Source organism: Pezoporus wallicus, unplaced genomic scaffold (genome assembly GCF_028554395.1).
Source record: "Pezoporus wallicus isolate ANWC-B61680 ecotype Strahan unplaced genomic scaffold, APGP_CSIRO_Pwel_v1 contig_8705, whole genome shotgun sequence".
NCBI classification, from domain to species: domain Eukaryota; kingdom Metazoa; phylum Chordata; class Aves; order Psittaciformes; family Psittacidae; genus Pezoporus; species Pezoporus wallicus.
This window is the reverse complement of record NW_026638439.1, coordinates 2,256,898-2,283,604: the sequence shown is the minus strand read 5'-3', so window position 1 is coordinate 2,283,604 and position 26,707 is coordinate 2,256,898. Positions and strand designations below refer to the sequence as shown.

General features: G+C 44.8%; 1 protein-coding gene and 1 long non-coding RNA gene across 2 annotated transcripts in view; one reads left to right on the top strand and one right to left on the bottom strand.

The window, feature by feature from the left end:
• The window catches only part of MYBBP1A (MYB binding protein 1a), a 57,949-nt gene extending 31,505 nt beyond the window's left edge, over positions 1 to 26,444 (bottom strand). The window contains exons 1-23 of the mRNA XM_057410722.1: positions 26,212 to 26,444; positions 25,957 to 26,052; positions 25,030 to 25,113; positions 24,567 to 24,641; positions 24,030 to 24,137; positions 22,805 to 22,995; positions 22,367 to 22,534; positions 20,896 to 21,013; positions 19,337 to 19,626; positions 18,798 to 18,905; positions 18,084 to 18,209; positions 17,149 to 17,352; positions 16,393 to 16,498; positions 15,899 to 15,986; positions 14,674 to 14,825; positions 13,916 to 14,005; positions 12,670 to 12,804; positions 11,762 to 11,926; positions 10,604 to 10,761; positions 9,653 to 9,787; positions 8,298 to 8,403; positions 5,901 to 6,032; positions 4,369 to 4,437 (exon numbers count right to left, since the gene is read on the bottom strand). Of these exons, the coding sequence (XP_057266705.1) occupies positions 4,369 to 4,437; positions 5,901 to 6,032; positions 8,298 to 8,403; positions 9,653 to 9,787; positions 10,604 to 10,761; positions 11,762 to 11,926; positions 12,670 to 12,804; positions 13,916 to 14,005; positions 14,674 to 14,825; positions 15,899 to 15,986; positions 16,393 to 16,498; positions 17,149 to 17,352; positions 18,084 to 18,209; positions 18,798 to 18,905; positions 19,337 to 19,626; positions 20,896 to 21,013; positions 22,367 to 22,534; positions 22,805 to 22,995; positions 24,030 to 24,137; positions 24,567 to 24,641; positions 25,030 to 25,113; positions 25,957 to 26,052; positions 26,212 to 26,382 (3,075 nt within the window). The 5' untranslated portion in view covers positions 26,383 to 26,444. The remainder of the gene's footprint in view (positions 1 to 4,368; positions 4,438 to 5,900; positions 6,033 to 8,297; positions 8,404 to 9,652; positions 9,788 to 10,603; positions 10,762 to 11,761; positions 11,927 to 12,669; positions 12,805 to 13,915; positions 14,006 to 14,673; positions 14,826 to 15,898; positions 15,987 to 16,392; positions 16,499 to 17,148; positions 17,353 to 18,083; positions 18,210 to 18,797; positions 18,906 to 19,336; positions 19,627 to 20,895; positions 21,014 to 22,366; positions 22,535 to 22,804; positions 22,996 to 24,029; positions 24,138 to 24,566; positions 24,642 to 25,029; positions 25,114 to 25,956; positions 26,053 to 26,211) is intronic.
• Positions 2,161 to 5,349, top strand: LOC130599907 (uncharacterized). Its single transcript, XR_008972320.1, has 3 exons — positions 2,161 to 2,283; positions 3,231 to 3,377; positions 4,742 to 5,349. It is a non-coding gene; the product is annotated as an uncharacterized LOC130599907 (long non-coding RNA).
• Positions 26,445 to 26,707: the final 263 nt, after the last annotated feature.

The following is a 26,707-nucleotide window of genomic DNA, read 5'->3' as shown; positions in this document are numbered from 1 at the left end:
CCGATACAGCACCTACAAGGTCATAGTTACTGTAACTGCATCCATTAAGCTGGATTAGACTACCCCAAAAATTCATTCTGTACCACCTTCTTTCTTTTACTGTAACTTGTAGCACTTCCCACACACTAAAAGTCCTCCTGAGAAGCTTCACAGTGGCTGCTTACAATCTAGTCATTTCATACCGTTACTATTCACTTCTTTCTACAGTGGACAACAGTGCAACACACCACACACACGAGGCACGCCAAATTCTGAGAACGCAGTGCAGCTTCAAGTTGTAAATTGGTTTAACTTAGACACATGGGAAAGCAAGGAGCAACAGGAGTTTAGGAAATAGATCCCAACTGCTGCTGTAGTAACAAAAAGAAAAAACAAAACAAACACCACAGCAAAACCCACCAGACTTCTCAGTTCAATAAAAGACATCCAAGCATCAGTGTTTTCATTCTTTCCAAGCCTGAAGCATTTTGACTTGCACACAGGCACCACTGGGACAGCAGTTGTCTTTAGCTCCACACTACAATGTAGAGTGTGAAAAATAGGCCAGCCAACAGGTAACGCTGAGCATCCAAAGCACCCGCTGCCAGAGTCACAGTGCATTTGAACTGGCAGCAGATGATTCAGTGTCCTGCAATCAGTGTGGTCTCACCAAAGGGGAGAAGTCCAGCTCAGATGCATGAGCTGCCTGAAACAAGGTGATTTTGCAGACCCATTGTCACACAGATCTTCATTTGCATCTTTCTGATGTATATGTTTAAAAAGGCACTAAGTGGGCGGGATGACAACCCCCTTCCCTGGTCAAGCATCCCTTGCCCTTTGTTCTTTCTCACAAATGACATCAACCTCTCCAGCTCTTTCCTCTTCCAGGGAAACTCCTGCATTACTGTTTCCTGCAGGCATCCACACTCCAGGAGTAACACCACAGGAACAGAACTTGGCCTCATGTACAAGCTTCAGTTTCAAGTTCAGTCTCAATAAGACCATTGCAAATTCACCTTTCCAGTCTAAAACTTGTTATACAGGTTGAGCTTACTGCTACCAACCCAACCACTGTGAGCCAGGTTTAAAACTGCCTTAAGAACTTTCACCCCTCAATGTGCTGCTCGTTTTATCTCACAGATGACTTCAATATGGAGGTGAACAAACCTACCACTGCTTTAGACATGTAGGAACAGTGTCAGAGAAACAGGGCTGAAGTGACGTCTGTCACACTACCTAAAGTTTTGTACTAATGCTTCCTTCTTTTCTACTAAGCTTTAAATCAAGAGACACCCTCTGCTACACCTGCCTTTGGGTATCTCCAGAAGACCTCTCTCGACAGCAATCACAAAGGCCAAAAGAAATGCACCTAACAGAAAGGCATGCAACACCCATTCCATGACCACAAACACCTTTGTCTTTACAGATGCAACACTGCTGCTGAGGGTCAAATGATCTCTGGGCTTCAGAGGTGACTGAAACAGGAGGTACAGAAAGGCTGCAGCATTTGCAAGACCCAGTTGTCCAAGTCATCAGCCACAGCCAACACTCCACACTGACAAACTGCTTTCCAGCATTCTCGTACTCACTTCACAGGAGCCATAATTTCATGTTAAATGAGCACTGCCATATGGTGAGATAAATCTGAGCTTTCACCCAGCCACCCCTGCCCCTGAACTGTTTCTGTGCCATGAACAAGACCAATGAATTCATCAAAATTCATTGTTGTAGCACAGCAAAAGGGAGAAAGGTAGGGAAAGATGAATGTGCGCAAGGGGAGGGCAACTTTTCAGGCAAACCATCCTCATGCCCATTTTCTGACATAACTGCATGGACACTTGGGCACCAGACAGACAGTGAGGTCCCCAGGATCAGGACAAAGGGCTGGGGTTGGAAAGGCCAGACTGCTCCTCCCCAAGCCAGCTGAGCAGCATTTGAACAGCTCCTGCACTTCCTTGAGGATGCTCTCTCAGTTACAACTGCCCAGAAATTAAGTTCAGCAGACCTGCAGCAGCTCACAACACAAGGCACAGGAACATCTCACATACAGTTGAGGTTTGCTGCTTCCTGACCAGAGCCCAGGCAGGTGCAGGTCTTGCTCTACACGCCGTGGCTTACAGAGCACACAGGGAAACGAATCACCTCAACAGGCTAGTTCAGTGCAATCACTTAGAGATCAAGGCTGACTTTACACTAGAGACCCCAGCAAGAGCAGTAAGAGCTGGACATGTATAGCAGGGACCAGTTGGCTGAAAGTTGGAGCAGACCCCTCCAAGCTACTCTCACAAACACCCAGGTATTAAGGTAAGGAGGGAATATCCTCCCCCCTTACATTCTCCTCATGAACCACTTTTCCTTTAGTTCAAAACTGACTAAAAGCCTAACCTGAAGGCGAATCTGCTTCTCCTGCCTCCATGGAAAGGGCCTCATCCAGGCCAGTTGGGATAGTGGCCACCAGCATTGGTGGGCCAGAGCCCCAGGGCTCATTACCAGGCCAACACAAGGCACGTGGCCAGAGCTGTGAGCCTCCACCTTCCCATGCAGAGCATGGCCCTGGGGACTCCCTGCCAAAGGGATCAGCAGAGCCAAGAAGTCAAAAATCACAGTGGGATTAGCTGCTCACATCAACACAGGAGGCACAGCCAAAACAATCAGCATTAATAACAGGAGTGTTAGAAGGGGAATTAAGCCTCATGTCTCTGGGATTAAGCTAGTTTAATGATTAGAAGCCACTATTCAGAGCTGAAAATGGGAGACTACCCCACTTGCCTCTTAACTATAGGGGCTGGCCAAAGGGAAGGTATCAGACCTTGGTGCCTTCAGGATTCTGAATTAGGACAGCCCTTTTCGTGGCCCAGCCTCTCCACCTGACTCCCCCAGAGGCTGTCAGGAGCTGCAGAGACTCCAAAGAAGTTATCCCCCTACTTCATACAAAATATGACTTTGCCACATACACCCACCAAGTTTGCCTCTACCCTCTAAGATACCACCAAAGCACATTTGCATTGAAAACCAGTGGGAATATTTAACTGAAAACCTGCAAAATTGGATATTTGATGAGGTGAAGACAGAATTCCTGAGAAGAAAGCAGTGTGCAAAACATACAAAGCTGCAAACCCGAACTCCACAGGCTTTACACAGCTTATTGTGCCATGCTGCCTTTGTCTGTATAGCAGCATATATCCATGTTCTCTACCCAGTCTCCCACACACAGTACACTGCACATCCTCCCCTACTCTTCCCATCCACAGATAAGCACACTCTGGAAACAAAGCTTGAAGAGATAACTGGAAGCCCTGAAAGAAGGACAATGCTATTCCCTGTGGGGAAGCAAAGACAGCCACATAATGAAGCTGCCTGCTTGGGATGCTGCTCTGGTCTCTTGAGGATAGGTTCAAGTATGTGCTTTAAAATTAATTTGTTTGTTATTTCTGTAATGCATCCTTATTTCTAGCCACTGAACATAAAAATAGCTTAATTCACTCTTTTCTCTAAATCAGAGCCATTCCTGTTGGGTAAACGACCCTGAAATGCAATTTACACTGACAGTATAAAGCAGCCCTACAGCAAACACACACCTAACCCTTCACATTCCCTCCAATGCTCAGAAACAATAAACCAGCTATTTATGAAACTGAAAGGTCAACCTAGGATGCATTTCTGCAGGGGACAGATGCATGTTACAGCTGGGGGGTGGGAAAGTCTGAGCACAGTGCTACTGGCCCAGAGGGCTTTTGGTTATTAACTGCGTGGAAGGTTCCCCCACTGCAGTGAAAACCCAGACAGGCCTCATTCCCTGCTCATGCAACAGTGAGCTGTGCACTCACCCTGCAATGTTTTATTGATAAGGCTCCACTAACTCTGTGTTAGTCAGGCACATGCACTCAACCATCACAAATCGGATCTATAGTACAGGTGTTTTAAACTAGACACAGAAGCACATGCCCTAGAAAGTGCAGGACAGCTTGCAAGGAGCAGAACAGATTCCAGAAGCTAACCCTCAGTTAGCATTAGGAGGCAAGGAGCATGACACACTACATTAATACAGGGGAACATCCTACCAATAAGAAAGTAATCAAAGAATAAGTAACTGAAGGCAAACCTCCTATCAATCAGGCCTCAACCCTGAAAGCTGCAGGCAGGTTTTAAAGGAGGTGCTACCAAAGAACCCCTGCGACTGCACATCTATAACCTATTTCCACAACTTCAGCCACACACCTGAAGCAGTAAGACAGTATTTGCAAAAGCTCTCCCCCTAGGAAGCCCACTTCTCAAAATTGGGCAGCCCTAAAGGCAGCATTAAGCATATTAAGCATCACCTGAGCTGCTGTGATTGACTTCTCCAATTGACTGTTTAATACAGCTTTGTTTGTTTGCGTTCCTTCTTACCTGCTGATGTTGCCTGGCTCCCGCTGTGATAGACTTGACAAGAGTATCTACTAATGGCTTACACATGATCTGTAACGAAAGACCCAATCTCTTATTAGTGGTTTGCTGGCGGACAGGTTTGGTGTTCAAGCAAAACAGCCTGTATTTTACACAGCTTCCTGAGTGAGAATTAAATGCCACAAGAAACGAAAGTGCCCAGAGATCAGCAACAGCTTATTTGAAAATTAACAGCTTTGCTCACACCAGCCCCGAGTGAAATCCTGAACACAACAAAATCAGCAGCAAAACTCTTAACTCAGAACTATCAGGCAAAGATTTCACCTCCTGTGTTCTGCCTGATTCTGGATTCAAGACTGCATTTTCCTGTACACAGGCAGCTCACTTTGCACAGAGGAACAGTCTCGGGGGCAAAGGAGAATATGCTGAGTTAGACTGCAGAACATCAGAGCCTGGAGAAAGATCTGAACCCACCTGCTAACAGGGCCAGAAACAACAGTCAGGAGGAAGGCCTCCCTGCAGACCTCCAGTCACTTTAAAGTTGTGCCCTGCTGCAACTCTTGATCAAACCAACCTTTCTAGAGGAGTAATAATTGTCAGCAAAGCTTGATGAACCTCTGTTCTGGTCTAATCCACCAAATTTCTACACTTACAGACAAAATACTCCCAAATTCAGGGGCACAAGAAATGAGAAAGCATCTGGACTGTAAATACCTTACTGGAATACCACTAATACCACCTAACAGGCATTGGAAGGGCTGGCTCTGACAAGGCAGGGACAGAAGTTTGCTGAACAGTTCACTGATATCTTGTGCAGATGGTTATTCCAACCACACCACGTGAAATAGTTTCTTTGGGGAGGGTGGAGGAAAGCCTACTAAAAGAATAGAAAGCTCTAGCAAGTGGGCAAACCCTAGCTTTAAACAGGCCAGGGTTTGTGTATATTGTTACCTTTGTTTTATAAAGGAGATGCAATGATGTGGAAGAGGGGATCAAGTGCACCCTCAGTAAGTTTGCAGATGACAACAAGTGTTCATCTGTTTATCACAACAACCCCATGGATCACCACAGGCTTGGAGAAGAGAGGCTCGAAAGCTGCCTGGCAGAAAAGGACCTGGGGAGGGTGGTCAACAGCTGGCTGAAAATAAGCCATCTTGTGCCCAGGTGACCAAGAAGGCTGAGAGAATCTTGGCTTGGATCAGCAATAGTGTGTCCAGCCTCATGTAAACCTTGCTCATCCCACTGTCCTGAATGCTGGTAGAAAAAGAAAAATCAAAGCTTCTCAGGCTGTATTTAAAGAGCAGACCTCCGTTCATCTACGTTCTCCACGCAGTATTCCAGCCCAATGAGATCCTGGTCTTCTGCAATGTTGCTATCAAAACATACAGTACTAACAGCAGGGGAAGATCTAGGAAACCTGACAGCAGTTTTAAAAGCCCACAAATAAAGCAGGCAAGTTTCTCTCCCTACTTCCCCATGAGTTACAACTGGACTTGGGAGCCAGCGGAACATACCATGCAGTCAGCAACACTCACCGGGAAGCGTGTGAAGAGATCATGGAACATGGAGCTTGTAAGGGCACTGTTCCGTTTAGTCAGGAATTGTGTTAGTGCTTGCTGATAAACTGCAGTCACTCTCTCCATATCCAAACAACCTGTGCTTAAAAGCTATAGGGGAAAAAGCAGAACAAGAAACATTTCCAGTGAAACACAAGGATGAATCACTAACAATGAAAAAAATTCATTTCTATCAATGCACACAGGTTTTTCCAACAACCACATGTTCTTGGGTAGTTTACATGATACAGGCCCATGGGATACAACATTTAGAACCAGAAAGAAGCAACAAAATGGGCCCCAAACATGTTCACCCAAGTACTGATGGCCACATGACCACGTTAGTGAAGGGCAGCACAGCTTTCTAGTAAGCCTACAAACACTGCATGTAGTGTGGGGGCTGTACTTCTAAGTTTGGGGGGGGCAAGTCTAACACAGAAGGTTTACAGAGCACTCAAAGCCTACCCCACAGCAGCTGTGCTGTGCACATGGCATTGCCAGCTATACAGAGTTATCAGAATCTTCAGATACCAGTGTATATAGATACCCAGATCTACACACACTTAACAGCTATGGCCAGGTTTTCTGGGTACCCAGCAGACGAGCCCTAGCTCTGATGAGGGATCCAGCTAGCCTAGAACACTGTAAATGCTCCAGTATCCCCCCCTGGTGGGGAACAAGGAACCAGACATACAGCACCCAGCCAAGACCTGCACAGACACTATGGATGTAAACAACACAAGGATGAATGGAGAGGGAGGCATGGAGCACAGCATCCCAACATTCCTTACTGTTCTCCTCTTAGCAGGGAAGCATTGAATTTTGGGAGTCAAAGCTGTAATCTTCACAATAGTGGATGGACCTTTTCCTAACCTCTGCCCAAGCAATTTTTCCATGGCCCCATAGCAAGTTAAACCCATGTTAGTGTTGTGTCCCATTCTCAAGTCAAATTCCCAGGCCTACTGCAGCTGAACACAGGCTAGAGTGGACAGAGGAAATGGATCCTGAAATATCTGTCCTCAGTTTCCCAGCCAAGTGTCTGTGCTTTGCATTTATTTGACACACACATCTGCAGGGGACGAAAAACGATTCCTCCTCCCATGCAGATGTTTATTGTAAAAATCTTCTGTAGTCACACACTTAGCCACTGCATCATAGGGTCTGCTCTAGTTCTACTCTCCTGCTACTGAAAAGCTCCAGATTATGCTCACAAAGCACTACCCACTGGAAACACATGACACCCTTGTCTCTGGTTCCCCACTGCAAAAGCTTCCTGGCCTCAACACCAAGTCAGCACCAGCAGCATCATACAAACTGAACCATGTCACTTCCCCCAAACCAACAACTCGCTTTGGCTGCTGGCTGTGCCCTTGGCTGGTCAAGACCACAGCTCTATTCCCACAGGAGCAATAGCCTTCCCTGGAAGCTGCACAAGGATGCTATGAAGCATGTCTCACTCTCGCCTCAACATCAAGTATGTTGTTTATAATTCCCACAGATCTCCCACTTTGCTTTTCTTTCCAGAAAGGCCCAGCACAGAATAAAAGCCGCTTGGATTAACACTCTCAGTCTCTCACTAAGCCTTAGAAACACTGGCTGTCTTTTCAGCTGCTAATAATAGCTCTGTGCTTGTAATTTCCAGGCCCTCCCTTGACATGAGGTGGCCCTGTTTATTTTCCTCCCCCACAAAATGTCAACAGGATTAAGGCACTAATTCCTGAACACAATTTGAGAGGTTCAGAGACAAGTATCAGCTGGCTGGTGAAACACTACTTGCTAAATTTCTAGTGGAGTTAACCGGACTAAGCTGCCCAATACATAGGGTCACCACATTCAGACATCCGTGGAATTCAGCAGACACAGCAGGTGAAAGAGGACCTAGAGGAAAGCTCCACAATAGACACCTAAAGAACAACCAGATGGAAAGTCTCCCTGCAAACAACCATCACTGAAATGAGGGCTGCTCCACATTTGCTTCACCCTGAGACAACTCAGCCCAAACCTCACTCTCATCCACCACTGTCCTGTACCTCCCTGCTCCTCAGCATCCTCCCAGAAAAGAACTCTGAGTGCCAGGAGATTAATATGAAATAGCAAATCAGCCAGTAGAGCAGCTTAACTATACATCGGGCTTCTCCAGTTAACCACTGTACACCAGCAGCCCCTGGTGGCTGTGGCAAGCAGGCACTGCAAAGACAGGAGGGGATGGGCCAGAAGGGGATGGGGAATTTAACAGCTTCATGAAAAACAAATCATGTAGACAGGCATCTGCAGGCCACAGAACAGGAGACAGAGCAAGCAAAGTCCACTCAGTGAAATGGGATAATGCAACTTTACTGGTAAACCCCACTGCCCCAAGAGCAGCTGCAGTCTGACCTGAGAAGCCTGTGGGATGGTGCTGTTCTGTTTCTCTGGCAGAGGGGTAGCTGATGACTTATCAGGTGTGTTTCCTTTCAACACTTTGAGCAGGTATAACGAGGCACTAAAAAAGAAAAGGAAAGAACACAGCAGTTACCAGTGTCAACTGTGCAAAGCCACCTGAGGGCAGAAGCCCACGGCAGAGGGGTTGGAACTAGATGATCTTAAGATCCTTTCCAACCCTAACTATTCTATGATTCTATGATGCAGGCAGTTTATCCTGTACCTAGGAGGGTTACATTGCCTGACAGGGCCTCTTGTCTCTATCTAACCCATTCTTGCCAGACCTAAAGACAAACAAATCTTAGGAGGCTGCATCATTTCATTATCTGTCACCACAGTCAGACATCACCACTGTCAGCCTGAGTTCTTCAAACTCACGTTTTTGACAAGTAGTGCTTGAGGATGTTTGCATTCCCAAGCCTGCACAGCTCAGGCAGTGCTGCATTGCAGCCGTCCCAGCCCAGACTGCTGTGTGCCTGGAGAACTCGGATATATCAACTGAGAGAGTATGCAGAGAGCCTGCTGCTTGTGAGAAAAAGGCACAGCTCCACTCAGGACTGCCACTGCCAGGAAGCTGTCAGGGAGCTGTGCAGCACACACAGCCAGCCCTGCAATACCAGGAAGTACCGTGGTTCCTGCACAGCCACAAGCCCAGTGTGCTGCAGAGCCAACACTGCCCAGTGACACTGAGGGTTGACCATGCAACATGGTATCCACTGCATACTCAGTTGTGTTGAGAAATTCCATATGGAGTATGAAAGTCCTCCTGAAACTGCCTGCAAGTCACAAGAGAGCCTAACCAGTAAATGGCACTCCCATTTACACCAGGAAACAGCAAGACTCATGTTTCCTAACAAATACACACATGGCTTACCCTAATTCACCTGTATTCAGCAGCAAAGGAGTGAGTACTGGTAGGTCCAAGAATCGTAATCATTATTGTCCTCATTGTGCTATCACTAAGACAGTAAAGCACTGTATTTACAAAACAATCACTGCAGACTATAAATTCCTCTCATCCGTACACACACAATTCATTGCTCCCCGATGAAGCCTCAAGGAAGCACTTCCCATCACTATTAGCAAAGCTGTACCAGACTATTTCTGCATCACAGAGCCCACTGAAGATGATCACCAAAACAATGGACATCTGTTTGAAAATGCTTCAGACTGCCAGGATGACTGACTAGTCCTCATGTAAGACACAGATGCTGGCACCTAGACTTGAAGTCTCTTGCTTCTCTGAACTGCTTTAACATGCAATATTATGCCTGCTTACAGTCAGCCCACAGCACTGAGTGTACACTCACCTGAAATAATAGAGAGCCACTGAGGAGTCAGTGTGTTTGCAGGCTTTCTTCACAAGCCTCTCCACAAAAGCGTGCAAATCCTCTTGCAGGACATCTACTCTCTTGCAGTACTGCTTCATTCGGCACAGGGAGTTCCTGAAGAGCATTAAAACCAAACCCAAAGCTATTACCTACAGAAGGAGCTCTGGGGAACAGATGGCTACGAAACCTTATCACTGGGCTCAGGGTGATACATTAACAGAAATAGTGCTAGCTGTTGGCAGCAAAAGAGGCAATCACTGCTGTGGCAAGAAGGGTGAGATTTACCGCTCTGCCTTCTAGCACCTATTTAGGCAAGAGAGTCAACTCTTCTCCAGAGCTCATAAAGGGGATTGGCTTCCTCAAACGCTGTTACTGCAGAACTGCTTCTCAACAGAGTAGAGAGCAGCACTGAAAATGCTATAGAGCAGCACTGGGGATGTCAGGGAGTGGCGTACAGAAGACACATCTTGACACACACCAGGCATTATGTCTTTGTCTATCTTGTATCATGCCTCACTTCTGGCCATGAACAGAGAACTTCCACTCTGCCTGAAACTTGTTGGGAGCTTCATTCCAGCCACAGCAGCAACTCTGTAACACTAGGGAGGTGTTGCATGGTCTGACTTGGAGATCAGAGACCTGTGGAGATAATGCAGTGACATGGCACCATGCCTGCAATACCAGTGTTTGCTCCTGAGGTTTCCATCTGCAAATAGGTTTGACACTTGAAGTCCCTTAGACTAGAAAACTCAAATCCTACTATCTTGCCTGCAGGTTATGACTAAGCATTGTGCACATGTATGGTGCTACACAATCTGTAAGTATAGTAATTGTCTTCAGTCTCAGAAAGACAACTTCTGAGATTCAACCAACACCACTGGTGTCTATCAAAAGCTATTACCTGTTAAGTGGAAAACTGAGGACACTTACCTGAAGATATTGGCTGTTTTCTTGAGGAAGTCAACCTCCTGCTTGTCAGAGTCTGTGCTCATGCACTGCTCAATCACCCGAAGCAGGGGCTCAATGATGTCAAACACCAAGGGATTCTCTGACTGCTTAGTCAGGAATGCTTCAATCAGATCCAGTACCTGAAAACACACAATTACTGACATAAGAACTAATGCAGACAGGGAAACATGATAGATCTACCCAGAGCAGTTCTTTCAGACTGGAGAAACTGAACTATTTGCAACTGCAATTTGTACACCTGCTATCACTTGTACTGTTAGGGCATGAGAAACTGAAAATTAAAAATATAAAAGATCAAAGGCAGTCTGTTGACTTCAGTCTTATATTGTACAGTGACACCACTTAGAAACAGCAGTTATGTGAATAACTGCCACCTGGCCAGACCTGCAACCACTGTAACTCATCGTAGATCTCTATCAGCACCACTGACCGATAGCTCTCATCCCTGCAGGCTCCACTGCTGCCCCAAACAGTGCATTAGCATAAAATCAGCCTTTTATAGCAAAGCATCAGAATGAAAATGTAGTAAAGCCAGTGGCTTGCTACCCCGTTCAGCCTTCATCTTAGCCCATCTGACACCACGTTTCTACACGAGCAGCTGGAACTGTCCCTGGATGCCCAAATATTGACAGTCCATGCTGACACCAGGTGGCCTGAAGTCAGTATTACAGCCACAAACAATCGGGTGTTAACCATAATCCTCCTGATTTTACTAGCATAACAAGCCAAAAAAAGCTTACACTGCAAAACTACCAGAGGGATTTTATGCATGTCACACTAAGGCACATCAACTGACAGGCACGTACCTTTGGGTAGACATAGGAAATGATCTAATAAACTGAAGCATTTCCAATCAGCAAATGCAAACCACAGTTCACTTCCTGAAAGCACAGTCCTGTTTTCTGTTTTCAAGCAGGCCTGTGATGTCCCAGTCACTGACTGCAATATCACTGTGCCACACGCTGTACAAAGACAGAACAATCCAGCCCCAACCTCAAGAAGCTTATCACACACATGCATGTCCAAGCTTTTCAGTGTTAAGTAGCCAATGGTATGCAGTAGGCTTCAACTAATGTGCTAGTAAGCCAGAAGTCTTCAGACCAAACACGTATCTCCCACCTTGATCTTGTAATCCCTCCGTAGGATTTTCTCTTTCCGAATCCTGTCTTTCTCATCCTTCTTTGCCTGGACCCGTTTCTGCTGCTCCGCAAAAAGGGCTGAGATGTTCGTGTCAAGAGCCATCATAGCCTCATCATCCAGCTCTTCATCACTCTCTTCTGCTGCCTTTTTGGTTTAGAATGCAAAAACAACAACATGACACCTCAAGTACTTCCAAAAGACAGCACGGAGAGAACTGCAGACAAGACCAGACTGCAGTAGAGAGGTAGCTATCTCTAGACCCAGAATAACAGTATGGGGAGAGGAAATACATTTTCAGACCCATGAGTAATCTAGTTTGTATTTCCTATCAGGTACTCCTGGCTGCACAGTACTAACAGGTAGAGCTAGAGAGAGGATCAGGAGAGGGAAGAGGCTGAGGCTTTGACACCGACTCCTCTGTGCTGTTGTTCCTTCACTGAAGAGGTTAATATGTTGCTGTATATGTAGCAACAGCAATGATTCTTTGGACGAATTATTAAGCCACACTAGCACTGCTACAGGAAGTCTCCAGAGTGGCCTACTGGGATTTGGCCTCCACATAGGCCAAATAACACAGACAACATGTAACAGCATCTCAAGTGCTTTAGTCCACATCAGTCTCGCTTATTACAGGCAGCAGTACAAGCTGTCCCATGATAGACCAGACCAGCTAAAGCACTCAAGACTTACTAACAATAAATAAAAGAACAAATTACTTATTCCCAAAGCTTGCTTTGAAGATCCTAACCTCCTGCTTCAAATGCCATACAAAGATGACTGCCAGGGTTGTCACTGCATGGGCTCAGATAAGATGTGTGTATTATTAGATCATCTTCACCACCCCAAACCTCCTGGTATCTGTATCAAGTCAGGCAGTGAAAACGTACCAATGCATTCCCTGCTTGGAGAACATTCATCAGCTGACTGCGAAAATCATCATCAACTTCTTCATTCTTTTCCTCATCTCCACTGTCACTCTCAGAGTCACCTTCACCTGAAGAGTCCTCATTTTCTTCCTCATCCTGAGGAAGAAAAGTTCATCTCCTGAGCCCACCATTCTTTACAAGCCCTACTCAATTATCAGGTGTATCACTGTTCAGAAATACAAACTCAAGCCTCCCCTCACCCCACTGCCCTGCTTGCAGCTCTCAGAGTCAAGGGAAGACACCCCAGTTAATGAGATGCCAAGACTTCACAAGAGCTAAAAGCAGAACAAAATACAGAGTTATCAGTCATATTAAATGAGTACCAAAAAGAAGCTTCCAAGGAACATCTGAAGTTACAGCCTCCATGTGACTTTCCTTTCTGCTAACACTTGTAATGCTTTGGGACTTGAATCTCTCCAGTGCTGAAAACCTGAGATCTTGAATTCAGATGGCTGCACATCACAGCAATGATTCAGTTTGTGGCTGCAAAAAGGAGAGGCCTGTGCTAATTTCAGACTGCAGCCACCAAACCAAAGAACGGTTTGGGTTTGAAAGGACCTTAAGATCATCCAGTTCCAATCCCCTCCCATGGCAGAGACACCTTCCAATAGACCATGTCACCCAAGGCTCTGTCCAACCTGGCCTTGAACACTGCCAGGGATGGAGCACTTAACACTTCTCTAGGCAATCTGTTCCAAGGCCCCACCATCCTCACAGGTAAAAACTTCCTCCTTGTATCTAACCTGAACTTCACCTGTTTATGTTTGAACCCATTCCCCCTTGTCCTAACTCTACAGTCCCTGATGAAGAGTCCATCTCCAACCTCCTTGTAGCTCCCTTCAGATACTCGAAGGCTGCTATGAAGTCTCCACGCAGCTCCTCTTCTCCAGGCTGAACAGCCCCAACTTTCTGAGCCTCTCATTTCTTCTCAGAAAGTCAAGTATTCAAACAGCCATATCTACAACAGCACTGTCCTTCAAGGCCAAAAGTCTAAGAAACATGCACTTCCAACAGGCCATTTGTATGCTACACTTCAAAAATATATCTTAATACAGCAATAACAATCTTACTCTAGACAGATATAATCCAGCCTATATAATATAGAGATGTAAATATAAATATAAATAATATAAAGATATAATCAGGACAAAGATTAAACAGTGACAGTCTGAAGAGTTTTTGTCACTGGCAGTGGCACAACAATTACCGTGTCCTGTGCAGATTTGATCTTTTTGTCTGATTCTTCCATCACAACAACAGCACTTTCTTCATTTTGCTCTTGGTATGGGTCAAGAACCTGCAAAAAAGAGGGACATGAGGGTTTTTCAGTATTGTGTAAGCACACACTTCTTGTGTACAACAGACAGTAAGCCAGCCAGTTGAATAATGAAATAGTAAGGGCATTCAATTTTCTGGCTTATAATATCATGTTTGCTAAGTTCCTTCTATAAGTAACAAAAAAGGTGAAGAAAACTGAAGAGGTTGGTGACACACAGTTTAATTGTGACAAATGAAGTATTAGGTTCATCTCATAAAGTACCTGACAGCACATCTTTGCAAACCACGTACTACTCTCCCAGAACACAGCACTTTATTCAGTGCTATGACACATTCAGATTTTCAGTGTCACTTATTTCTAGCACCACTATGCTTAGCCTTTCCAGAGGAAAGAAGTTGTTGCCATTTATACTCGCACATAAAAACTACCAGCTATATAAAGTGACCCAGGAATTTCTTCAGCCTCAAACTACCAAAGAATATGACTTAGAGTCAGATCCCAGGCTCCATTAAAAACAAAACCAATAAACAGCTCTCTGTAAGGTACATTTAAAACTCAGCAACAGGCTGTTAGACATCTTTTAAATCAAGGAGGCTTTCATTTAATCCCAAACTAGAGACATGCTTCTATATCCGTTAGGGAAAAGACAGGGAAATGGTACAATGCCCTGCTAATGCCTCACTTACATCCAGGATCAGCTGCAAGCCCCTCTTGGTCAGATTAGGGCATATCCGTACAAACACGCTCTTGGAAATCCGACGTATGAGTAGGCTTGGTTGGGCAAGGAGGGAGAGAAGGATTTCCACCATCACCTCGACCCATCCTGGCTCTGTGTTGTCTGCGCAGGAACAAACAATGTCAGGAAGGGGTAAAATCACTGCACTGGCACATCAGTAAGGACTACAGAGAAATTCATCCATGAAAAAAAGACCTTCTAGCTGACTGTCAGAAGTAGTCATTCAGCAGCACAGACCAGAAACAGCCAAGTGTGAAGCTAAAGGTTGTAGATGTACTGTAAGGCCACCAACTGTAGGAGAAACCTGCCTGAAATTGTCTTTAGGCCATTGCAAAGCCTTACCAGATATGAATCCATTAAATCATTACATAGATCAGCAAATCTGCAAATCACACAACCACACTAAAGTGACCAGCAGCTAGTAAGGAAAAGTATATACATTTTATAGAGCTGTCAATGAAATATGGAGTCACAGCAGACCATGAAAATTGCTGACATTTGAAACTGGTCCATTAATGCAAAAGTTTGGGAATCCTGATGTACATACAACCAAACCAATTACAGCTTTTCTTTTGAGAGCAACCTCAAATTTACATGAAGATTTAAAGAGTGCAAGACCACAGTGAAAGAGGGAGTCAAAAGGACCAAGTTCCTTCCTAGTCAAGTCCCATCCTAACTCCACAGGCCCTAAGCAAGGACTCACTAAGCCAGCAAACAGGCCATATCTACACACAGGACCCATTTTGTTTGCCCAGAACTTGAGCTCTGAAAGAACCAAGCTCCAGGCCTGGCAGCTGTTAGGAGAGCCTACAGCTGTGCCCAGGGAGGTACCACCACTTCAGTCAAGCTCTTGGCCAATACAGAACAAGGACTCAAAAAGAGTGAACTCCGCTGGACACTGCTCATCTGAACAATGGCCAGCTCTGAAGCTCACCTGTCCTTTATGAGACACACAGGAACACAACCCACTGAGAATGAGGGTAGAGAGCTGAAGCAGGAGAAGAGATTTAGAAAGACAAGGAAAGAGAACGAAGGAGAGAGGATTCTCCTGGGGATAAATGGATCAAACCAGAACTGATGCAGTCAAGAGTGCTTCACTAATGCAGAACTGCCATCTCCTGTCTTTTGACACTATTAACAATCCCGCTCCATCTCTTTTGGCAGGAAGGACTCACCAGTCTTTTTCTTCTTAGGTTCTTTGCTGAATGCCCTCTCTGTGCAGTTCAGAAGGTCGCTCAGAACATCCATTGTTTCAGACTGATTCTGTTTGATCACAAGAAGACAGCAAACACTCTCTTCTGAATTACCCACTACCAACAGCAACAGAAGCAATATATGCCAAATCTAAGGACCCGTTTAAACAGGTACAGATATTAAAAACAGCTACTATAACCCCTTTGCAGAACAAAATATGAAGCTAAGTAAAACTTGCTCCACTGAGCAGCAAATCAAAGGGAAAAATAATGTTCAGCTCAAGCTTTTCACCTGTAAGTTGATGTCTACAGTCAGTGTTAAGAATCACAGTTTATTAGCTGCCAGTTGCTCATCTGCAGAAGGCAAAGGCTGTGAAAGACTGGATCCCTGATCACAAAGAAACTCAAGCTCAGTGTTCAGAAAGCTCTGCTATCAGCACATTTTACACCACTCAAACATGCTTCAGAGGTCTTACCTTGAAAAGATGAATAGCCATTAAAAGCAGAAGTTGTTGGAAAGCAACGACTTTAGCACTATCTGATTTATTTTGCTTCTGCAGCTTCTTCACAGACTGAAGTGTTCTGAAGAAAGAAATCCCTCTGAATCTCCCACAATCGTAACAGCAAATCCTTTCTTATTATCAGACTAAAAACATGACCAAACCTATAGTACCATTTTCTGTACTTAAGATTTAATTTACTGAAATTGGACACATATATAGCACCCAGTCTTAACCCAACAACACCACCTCATTATGTGATGATGCTTAGAAAAAACCCTGCAGTTGGGGACAGGTTAGATTCCTAATACTACAGCCAAGAAACAGATCTTTTGTTTTCCTTTATGGAAAATCAAGCTCAGAAAAGAGCACCAGAAAAGAGTCACTGAGAAGTTAGTAGAGATATTATTAGGAGAAAATAAGCAGAGTTACAGTCATGTCTGGGAGAGGGACTATGAGCAGAAACAGGACATGGCCACCCGCAGATAGTTAAATACACAGAAGGAACAGGAAGAAAGGAGCAGTGTGACGAGCAACAGAAAGGCATCCTGAAACCCAGCCACATCTGCAGGATACTCAAAGAGAAGAGAACTGCCACTGCCTGTGAAATGGCTCTATTACAGCAGCCAGAACAATAGAAGAGAATACAATGGTCCAAAAAGAGACTAAGACTATGGCTTTTCCAGGTTCCTCATCCAATCAACCCAGCACCCAGCTTTCCAAGCCTCTCACCTCTCCCAGGCATTCCTCTGTTCCTTGGTAAAAGGCTTCACAGCTTTGACATGTTCACTGGAGAGCAGCTCATTGGCATATTCAACAAGGAGAAAGATCCAGAGCTTCCCATCTGCAGTCACACCATGGATGTGTTTCTCTCTCAAGGCTGCAGCCTTTTCTGTATCCCCCAAAACAGTCATGGTGTTTAAAGTCTGAAGTAACCTGCAAAGAAAACCACTCAGCATGTTCCTGCCATTGGAATCAGATGGCTGCCTCACACTTTCCAAAACAATGCCCACCAGTAGAGCAATCTCATCCCAGAGCTCTGGTCACTCACTGCAACTCAGATTCATAGGGCCTAACCTTCAGCCCACACATGTATCCAAGCACAGTAACGCACAGTTCATTGCCTTGGTGTCCCAAATGATGCTATTATTCTCAGTTGTTTCATTCTGTGTCCAACCATGTCTTCTGCTTTTCCTGTACTGATGCAGAAGCATCTATTATACCAACTCCATCTCCCTTAGTACAGGGAGGACTGCAGAGCCATTAGCAGCTTTCATTCAGAGCAGACAGAAACCCAACAGCAATTCACATGACCCCATCACCTCCCTCTTGGGTCCTTCCACTTCTACCTTGCAACAGAGGCAATGGTAATTAATAAGAAAAAGCAGTTTGACCTCAGCTCTACACCTACCTGATTATCACACACATACTCAATGCAGGTTTGCTATGCAAAATTACATTTTAATTGGACAAAACTTAAGTATCTTTAGGAAATCCATTTAGGATCTCCTTAAAAAAAAAAAAACATTCCCTAGTCCTGAAATCAAACAAATGCTCCAATTCCAGCTCACAATCCCAAAACTCTTGCCCTGTTATTCGCAGGCTGATCTTATCCTCAGAAAAAAAAGAGAAATTTCCAGCATAAAACATGCAAGGAAATTCCTTACCCAAAGAAGTAGTTTTCTGCCACTGAATGAGCCTGTTCATCTAGGGGCTCTGCTGGAAGAACATTTGCCTCATTTATTTGGGAAGTCTTTTTCTTAGCCTCAAAGAAAGCATGGAAGAAGCAAAACCTAGAATGAACAGAAACAAGAACAAAATTAAGAGTCATAACAAAGCAAAACCAACTCACGTGTGCAAAACAAGGAACGTCACATAGTCACATTTTTATTCAAGGATGTTCAAGCACTGAAGAAAGTCACTCTTTACAGTAAAATCCTTTCCTAAAGGTACACAAAGTAAAGAAGAGGGAAGAATGCTCAAGACTTCACAAAAGTGCCTGCACTTGAGTCCACACAAAACAATACTCAGACTTCTGGGTCATATGCTCCAAGGCTTTTAAACTGACAGATACTTATTGAGATCCGATGCAAAGTTACAAGTGATCTCTGCAAGCACTCTAGGCAGACAGGAACCTAACATTTACTCAAAACAAACAGGATTAAGGTGATTTTAAAAGCCTGAACTATTTACGACAATAATTTGTCCAAGTTCCCAGAAGCTATTTTGAAAACACAGCCTCCTAAATGATTTATGTGACAGAGTATTTCCACCACTAAATTTGCCTAATGCCATGGGGCCAGCTCACCTGAAATATTGCTGTAGAGCTAAGAAGACATATTCAAAACACCTGTGGCATTAAGTCTTTAAATCACTCTCACCTGGAAATGTCCATCACAAGGCTCTCTTCTTTTTTCACTGTACTTTCAATGAGGTTAGCAAGTCGGTGGATGATCCATTTTCTTAATCGAGCAATCTTATGTTGTGCTCTTTTAAGAAGGAAGTGGTTATAGTCAGTAGTTTGAATACTATCGCAAAGTAAACACAAACCCCAGGCCACTGCAGCAAGAGGTGACTTTCAAAGAGAGGCTTTACCCTAAAGAGGACAGTTATATGGTGCGAAAGCAACAGGTACAGAAGAAATCGTCTTCCCAAGTTTGCTTTTTACTATGTCAAAGAGTCTATTTACCCAGCTGAGGCAGGAGTAAGGAGAGTGAGGTTATAACAGCACAAATCACACACAGACATATTGTAGCAGCTTACCTTCTCTGAAAAAAGCCCCTGCAAGTAACCCAGCACCCACAGCACCACAGTGGATATTCAGTGAACAACATTATCTGTCCAAAGCAGACTTCACACACACAGGTAGCTATTCTAACCACAAAACAGAAAGAAGAAGGTGCATCATCCTCATACTCACATGTTTGCATTTTCCTTGTTCTGTTTTTGCCGGTTACTGGAGAAGTCTAAGCAACAGTCAAAGTCTGGTCTGAGGAACATGTCTTTGAGCCAGTCAACATATTTTTGCAACACCAGTGGCTGCAGGTGTCTCACTACTCTGGACGAGCTGGAGAATACTGGATTGCCTTGATTGGTGAGAGTAGAGAAGCCAATCATCACTGCCAGCTGCCTCTCCGAGTCATCACAGCTGCTCAGGAATGCCTCTATATATCCTTCCATCTCTGGAGCAAACTTAAATCGGTCTGGAAGCTGAAAAACACAGTTGAACAAGCAGATTAGGAACCTCACACTGAGTCTGAGTGTCTTGGTAAGTACAAATCACTTCACAGATTTGGCTGCAGTAAGTAAATTAAAGTCATGTGCCTGAACATTTGTCATAAGGCATACTCAAGCTTTGTCTACTTCCACCTCCAACAATAACCAGGTAAGAAAGTATGAGGGTATTTGCTTTCCAAAACAAACCACTCATGTCATGGAATTAAACAAATTCACAAAAACGCTACCAACAAATTCAAACTAAGATATTTTCTACTTCCTCAGCATCAACCATATCAGGTTTAGTCAATCGTGTCTTCATTGCATTTTATACAGGAATTAAATGAACGAATTAAATTAACGTATTTTTGAGGCACATGGAAGAATACAGGCAATTCCACTGCACAATAAACAGAAAAAGCAAGAAACAAACGAAGTCAGTGGATAAATGCTGGAGAGAGTTGGTCCATACAGGGAAGCACCACAGTAAGCATTAATTCCAGAGCAAATACACACATCTATTGCTGTTATGATACCAGAACAGAAACACTGTGAAGTCCTATTCCTTCCAAGAAAGGGCAGCAAGTTTGGGGCCCATAGTGAGAATGCTCTGGATTACGTTGCTACAAAAAGCCAAGCCCAAGCCTATTTTTATCAGTATTCCCATTTTTTTCTTCCTCCCTTTATTGCAGGGCTGTGTTGTTTGGCTTGTTGGGAGGGAAGCAGGAAGAGGAGCTCCAAAATCCAGTTCTCATACAAAATTTGTGCTTAAACCTCAGATGTGTTTCTTGAAACAAGCACTAACATAAACATAACCCTAACCCTTTTGTCTTTGCCTTCAAATGTTCACGCAACACCCAGCACAATGACAGACAAAAAGGACCTTCCAGACACGCAACATGAAAAGGGCTGTTAAAGGCTGCCAGATGACACTGTCAATATGCTGAGGGCTGTCCTTTCTCTGCTTCCCTCAACGTCAGAGCTTTCTCAGCACTACCAATGAAAGCAAGTGGGTCAGTGCTTAACCATTTCAAAACCTTTAAAATAAGCCTGAATGAAAAATACACAAGCAGGCAATGACAAACCAGTGAATACTCAGCCCATTGTGACCAGTGGCCACACAATAACTGCTTTTACTAAGAGTCCAAGGCCTAAAATTACACAAACTTTTTTACACAAGACAACGTGAAAGGGGAGCCGTTAAGGCTTCTGCTCAGGACAGGGGGCTTTATCCCTGAGCCCAAGTACCTTCAGAAGACTTACCTGGGTCGTAACCACATGTTCTCCATAGTGCTGCATCACCTTCCCTTTGAGAACCATCTGCAGCTGATCCAGAGACAGCAATGGCAAAGCACTGCCCAGCAACCGGTAGCACATGTAACTGAGTGAGAACAAAGATTCCCTGAGCAGAGGCACAGCAGTAAAGCCACACACCAGGATAAGACAGGGAAGAAGCAGTGGGGCAGGCTACACTGAGCATGCAGAAAAACCGAAGTTAAGAACTCATGGATCCAGTGTTTAAAAATCCTGCTGCTGCCTGAAGCTGACTAGCACAGCAAAGGTCTGGCCCTGTAGCAGGTCCTCCACTGGTTAGAAACAGATGAGTCCTTAGCAGCAGCTCCTTCCTCAATCCGCTTCATGGATCTCTTCTCCCCAGATATTTATTTCCACAAGCCTAATAAAAACTGACTTACAGTTTTGCCTACACACTCCTACTACATTTTGACAGTAACTTACTTAGTTTTGACAGCAACTTGCTGTGAAATTTGATCAGAATTGCCTAATGGGGTCAGGAGTCATTAGATGGACATCATTAGCCTTATTTCTGAAGGAAATTAGCCAAAAAAAAACAACACTGTTAAGCATACAAAGGCTATTTTTAGACTTACCCAAGACATGTACAAGACTTAAACTGCTCAGGCTTGGAAAATAGTTTATTTTCACTGTGATACTCATGTAATATGTTAAGAAAATTTCTTGTAGGTGCATCTCTACAGCTTTCAAACTCTTGACCTAAGAAGGATTTAAACCAGGCCACAGGCTGCCTTGCTATGATATAAACTAACTTATGGTCCCCAAAATGCTCAGAGATTTGTATTCTGGATTTTGCAGCATTTTATACAGCATGAGTCTCAACAGACAACTTAATCCTACTAAGATCTAGTATTAGACCTGGAAAAAGAGCTGAAATAGCTACTGTTACAATCAGACACAGCCATATCCTACTTAATAACGGAGACTACATCAGAATCCAAACATATCCAGGATTTAATTCAGCTCAGTCCACAAAAGCACAAGTCCAGCAGTACTGGACACAAATTTCAGAACACGGGTTTGCCTATACAGGAGCTGTCCTTAAACCAAACAAAGACAAATTACTCTTGCTCCCAACCACTTAGAGAAGAAGGGACAGGACAGTTCCTCTGACAAATCCTATAGGAGCAACCTATTAAGACACCTTTAAGCCCAGCGAGGTACATCACCTTTATGTGCTATCCTAGTTAAATTTAATCTCAAATTTGTTGTATTCTAAGAGGAATTCTTAGATTCTAAGGATCTTAGGATTCTAAGGGGAATCTTAGGATTTAGGCTTCCTATAAAGTTTTTCATGAATACCTAAACAACCAAAAGCAAGCGTTCCCACATTGCTCATGAGAAACCATATGTCCCACCCTATCACAGGGCAGCAGAAAGACCACAGCAAGAAAGAGAAGGACAATACATTAAAACAAACCTCACAGGTCCCGACTTTTCCGTCAATAGCCCATTCTCCACACCTTCCTCCCAAAACAGTTCAAAGGCATTTTCCTTCAGTGAAACCTGCAGCAAATCAAACACTACACTGGGCAATTTCTTGTCCTTCTTCTCAGACTTGGCAGCACTTTGCAGAAGCTCTACAAGTCTAGAAGAAGAAAGAAAATAATGCGAGAGGTCTGGCCTGGGATGGGATTGTTGAGGGCCAAATTCACTCTGCTGAAGGACACAGCATGCAGACTGTGCCTCTTGGGAGAAATGACAGGGCTGTAATTTAGGGACCTGCATAACAGAGCCGAATCCTCCACAGCACCTGCAGTGGCAAATACAGGCAGGCATCTGAATGAAAGCCACTTTTCTCTCAGTTAGCCAAGAGACCAAGAATGTTGCATTTAATGCTCATTATTCAAGAACTTACCTGGGAATATTTTCCTCATTTACAACAGTAGGTGAGCCAAACAGCTTCTTCAGTTTTTTAGGTTTCAGAACACTAGGGAATTTCTGTATGCCCACAAGCAAAAGGTGCAGGTTCTCTGGAGATGTGAAGGCTGAAGCAAGGTCACTTTGCAAGATGCCAAACAGGACCTCCTCAAACACCGATTCAGGAACCTAGACAGGAACAAAAGCCAGAGCATATGAAAAACATCTGAGACCTTTTTGCTAACTTGCTGTACAGTGTAATAACATATCTGCATTGTAGGGCATTTTACTAAAAGCTTGCAATGTTCTGGAAACTTTACAAATAGTCTTTACAGTGACACAACCAAAAATGAACAATGCACGTGTCCAGTACTGCTATGCAGTCCCCAGCTACTTAACCACGTGGTGCAGGACAATACTCTGTCATCAGAGAACAATCCTTGTCAACTGACTCCCACTGTGATTGCTTCTCTTGCTGTCTGACTGCTCCTGTCTGTATGGCCCAGGGAGGAGGAAACACTCCTGTATTAGCTTTTAATTATATGTCCCCCAAATAATTACTTGTTTCATTAAGATTTTCTGGTAAACTGTGTTCAATACATTTAGAGAAAACTGGATCCAATGTTTTCATCAATAAAAATTAGAAACACACAAAAAACTGCTTTCATTTGTATTTTTATAAGATTGGATTCAAAATACCTATAAATCTAATACCAAGACTAGATGACACAGAACACCTACCTACAGAATATCATTTTATTTTAACACTGTGAATCTTCATACAAACAAACAACATCCACGTAAAAGAAGGAAATAAACTCTCTTCTTTTACTACATACTCAAAAGTTCCTTTACCCCATGTCCTTACATGCTCTTACACTCAACAGCCTAAGCTTCAACCTTAGGCCCAGGCAAAGTGCATAAAAAAGGTTTGCTGGCCAGAGTTCTCAGCATACTTCCGTTCAAAAGAGCACAGTCTAAGATATCACCCAAGCAAGTCACCTGGGTAAAAAACTGACTATAGGTTTGTCCGTAACGAAACCAGACTGAACCAGATCATCCTTCCCAGAATAAAAGCATCTGCTCACAGACAATATAGGAAACAGCTCCTGTAATTTAAACACACACTCCTTTTTAACTTTCATCTATGAACAAATCAAAGAAAAAGCGTTTCCCAAGGCAAGATCCTGCCCCCTCCCACCCACCACACGCTGTGGCTGTACCTCAGACATGATGTCAATAAGAGTTTTGCGAGGGAGATCTCTGAGGTGTGCTTGGTGATTTGCCAGCTGCTGGAGAAGCTGGATGCTCCCCAGCAGAGCATTCTGGTCCTGAAAAAGAAAGATAAGCCAAAACCAAAAGACAATGCATCAAAGATTAAGCTGAAGGCTGAGGTAATAATCTACTCTTGAGATCCTTACAGCTACTTGTAATAAGAAACCTACATGATTGCTTCCTGACAGGCTACTCAGCTTTTCCTAAAATGATGTTTTATGGCTGTACATGACAACAGATCCCTTCCTTACAGGAGAGGTAGGAACATTCCATGCTATCGGACACAGTTCTTACATTCTAGTCAGGAACAGACATTTAAAAGGCAAAAAAAAGTCCATGGATAATGCACAAGGAATTCACTCAATCTGATGCTTCCAGTCCCATCTCATTGACTAGCCAACGACCCAGTCTTTCTCTCTAGATCCTCTTTGCACTTCAGACAGCCCTAGAACCAGTACTGACAAACAACATAACAGCGATATTACCTTAACAAGCCGGCCAGATTGAAACAGAGCCATAACTCCAAAAAAGTTTCCAAAAGCAGCATTTCTCACAAGTTTCTGAAGAGAGAAATAAAAAAAGGAGGTTAAAGATCCACTTCACTGAGAGGTTAAGTTTCATGTCCAACTACAGCTCTAAGCAGTGGAACAAGATGGCTGGAAGATGTAGCCTTGAACACCCTGTCATGTGAAGGTTACCCGCTGAAATGCATGCACGATATTTAAGAACTGTCCTAGATTGTCTTTCACAAAGACAAATCTCAGCTAAAACAGGGCCAGATGACAATGTCATCAACCGCCAGTTCTCACAGATACTCCCATTATTTCATTCTAGTCCTTTTAGTCTTTAGCAAGAGGCTCAAAACTACTGTATCCAGGCACCAAGCCTTCAAAGAACAGAGAATGGTTAATTTAAACTACTGGCCAATGCTGCTGCGAGCCAACTCACCTTTTTCACTTTTTCCAGATTGTGTTTTTCCTTTATCTGTTCCAGGACACTGCAAATTGGAATTTCCTCAAAAGCCTGTAAAACCTGAGGAGATGGATGGAATAGCTCAGTTTGCAGATCTTCCATTTTACAAAGTTTTACTGGGCTCAGCTGAAATAAGATCTGAACAGCTGCTCCGCATAACAGCACGTGTGCTGCTTTATTAGGCCAGGTTACAGACAACTACATTAGTAGATGTGTAAGAATAGGAACTAGTGTAGGCATAAATATACCTGCTGACACTCCTTTTTTTTTTCCATATACGTGACATAGTAGTATTAATAATGAGAACATTTTGCTGCAACTGCATCACCCTGTATCAGAAGCAATGAAACTTTATAGCAAGGACAAGGCCCTACTCTAAGTGGGAAGAGCACACGCTCTTCTCCATTATCAGCTTCTTAGGGGAGGTGACCCCAACCGCTGAGGCTCTTTGCTATGCTACAGACCTAACCAGCATGGAGGAAAACAAGACTCTGAAGTGTGTGTTAAAGGGTGGCCTTTCCACATCTCCCACATAAACAGCCCCATACCAGGAGCAAGGCAATTTTAAATCATAACAGTTCTAAATGAAGCATACTTGAAAATATGGTCGACATTTGCAAATGAAGGATGGTTCTTAAAGCAGGACAGAACGCTGCAACATAAGCGTGGTACTGGTATAGCTTATACCTTTTTAAGTGCATTGCTTCTGAAACGGACTAGCACCACTGAAAACCACACAGGTTTTATATACGAGAAGGCAACAGCCTCCCCTGCCACCTGCATGCAGGCGCTGCCAGAGGGGAGCCCTCCAGCCTCCCTACACACAGCAAAGCGGGGCTCCAGGAATTGATGGGGCCGGAGAGGGGCCTCAGAGCGCTCTGCTCCGCTCTAGGAAACACTGACCTGGGCCAGGGCCAAGCTGAAACCAGGGCGGGCGGCCTCGCGGGTGGCTCCCAGTCCTTCCACCAGACGCTTGAGGGTGTACTTCAGCTCATCGTCCTGAAAGAGAGATCCAGCTCCGGAACCCTGCGAGGCTGCCGGGCCCGCCGCTCCTCCGACCGGACAGAGCGTTCCCAAGCATCAGCGGAGGGAAGAGTCATGCGAGTCGGTGTCTGCCGACACCCGCAGCCCCACCGCCCGGCCCCGGCGCCCCCTCACCTTCCTGCCCTCCCGCAGGTGCCGCAGGAGGCTCTCGGTGGCCGCCAGCCGCACCTCCTGCTCCGGCTTGGCGATGTCCCAGAAGAAGTCGAGGAAGGCGCGGCCCTGCCGCAACACCCCGCGGGGGTCGGTGACCACGCCGCTACCTCCCAGGCCCTCCGGTTCCGCCATGCCTCCGCTGCAGCACGTGGGGCCGCTGCCGTCCTCAGCCCGCCCCGCCTCTTCCGGGGCACCGGGGCCGGAGCGGGGACGCTGCTCGTCAGACGGGCCGGGTAAAGCTAAACCGACGCCTGTCGGCCCCTCAGCGCCATGTTCTCCTCCCGGCTTCACAGCCCGGACCCTCTCCAAGCCTTGTTCATCCCTCCCCTGCCCCAAGGGCTTCCTTCGCTTCCCCGCGCCCTGGTTTGCAGCTTTCGAGGGAGGTTTGAATCCTCTCTCTGCGAGGAAGCGGGACTGGGCGGGAGGAGAGAGCTACGGGGTGAGCCGGGCGCTCCGT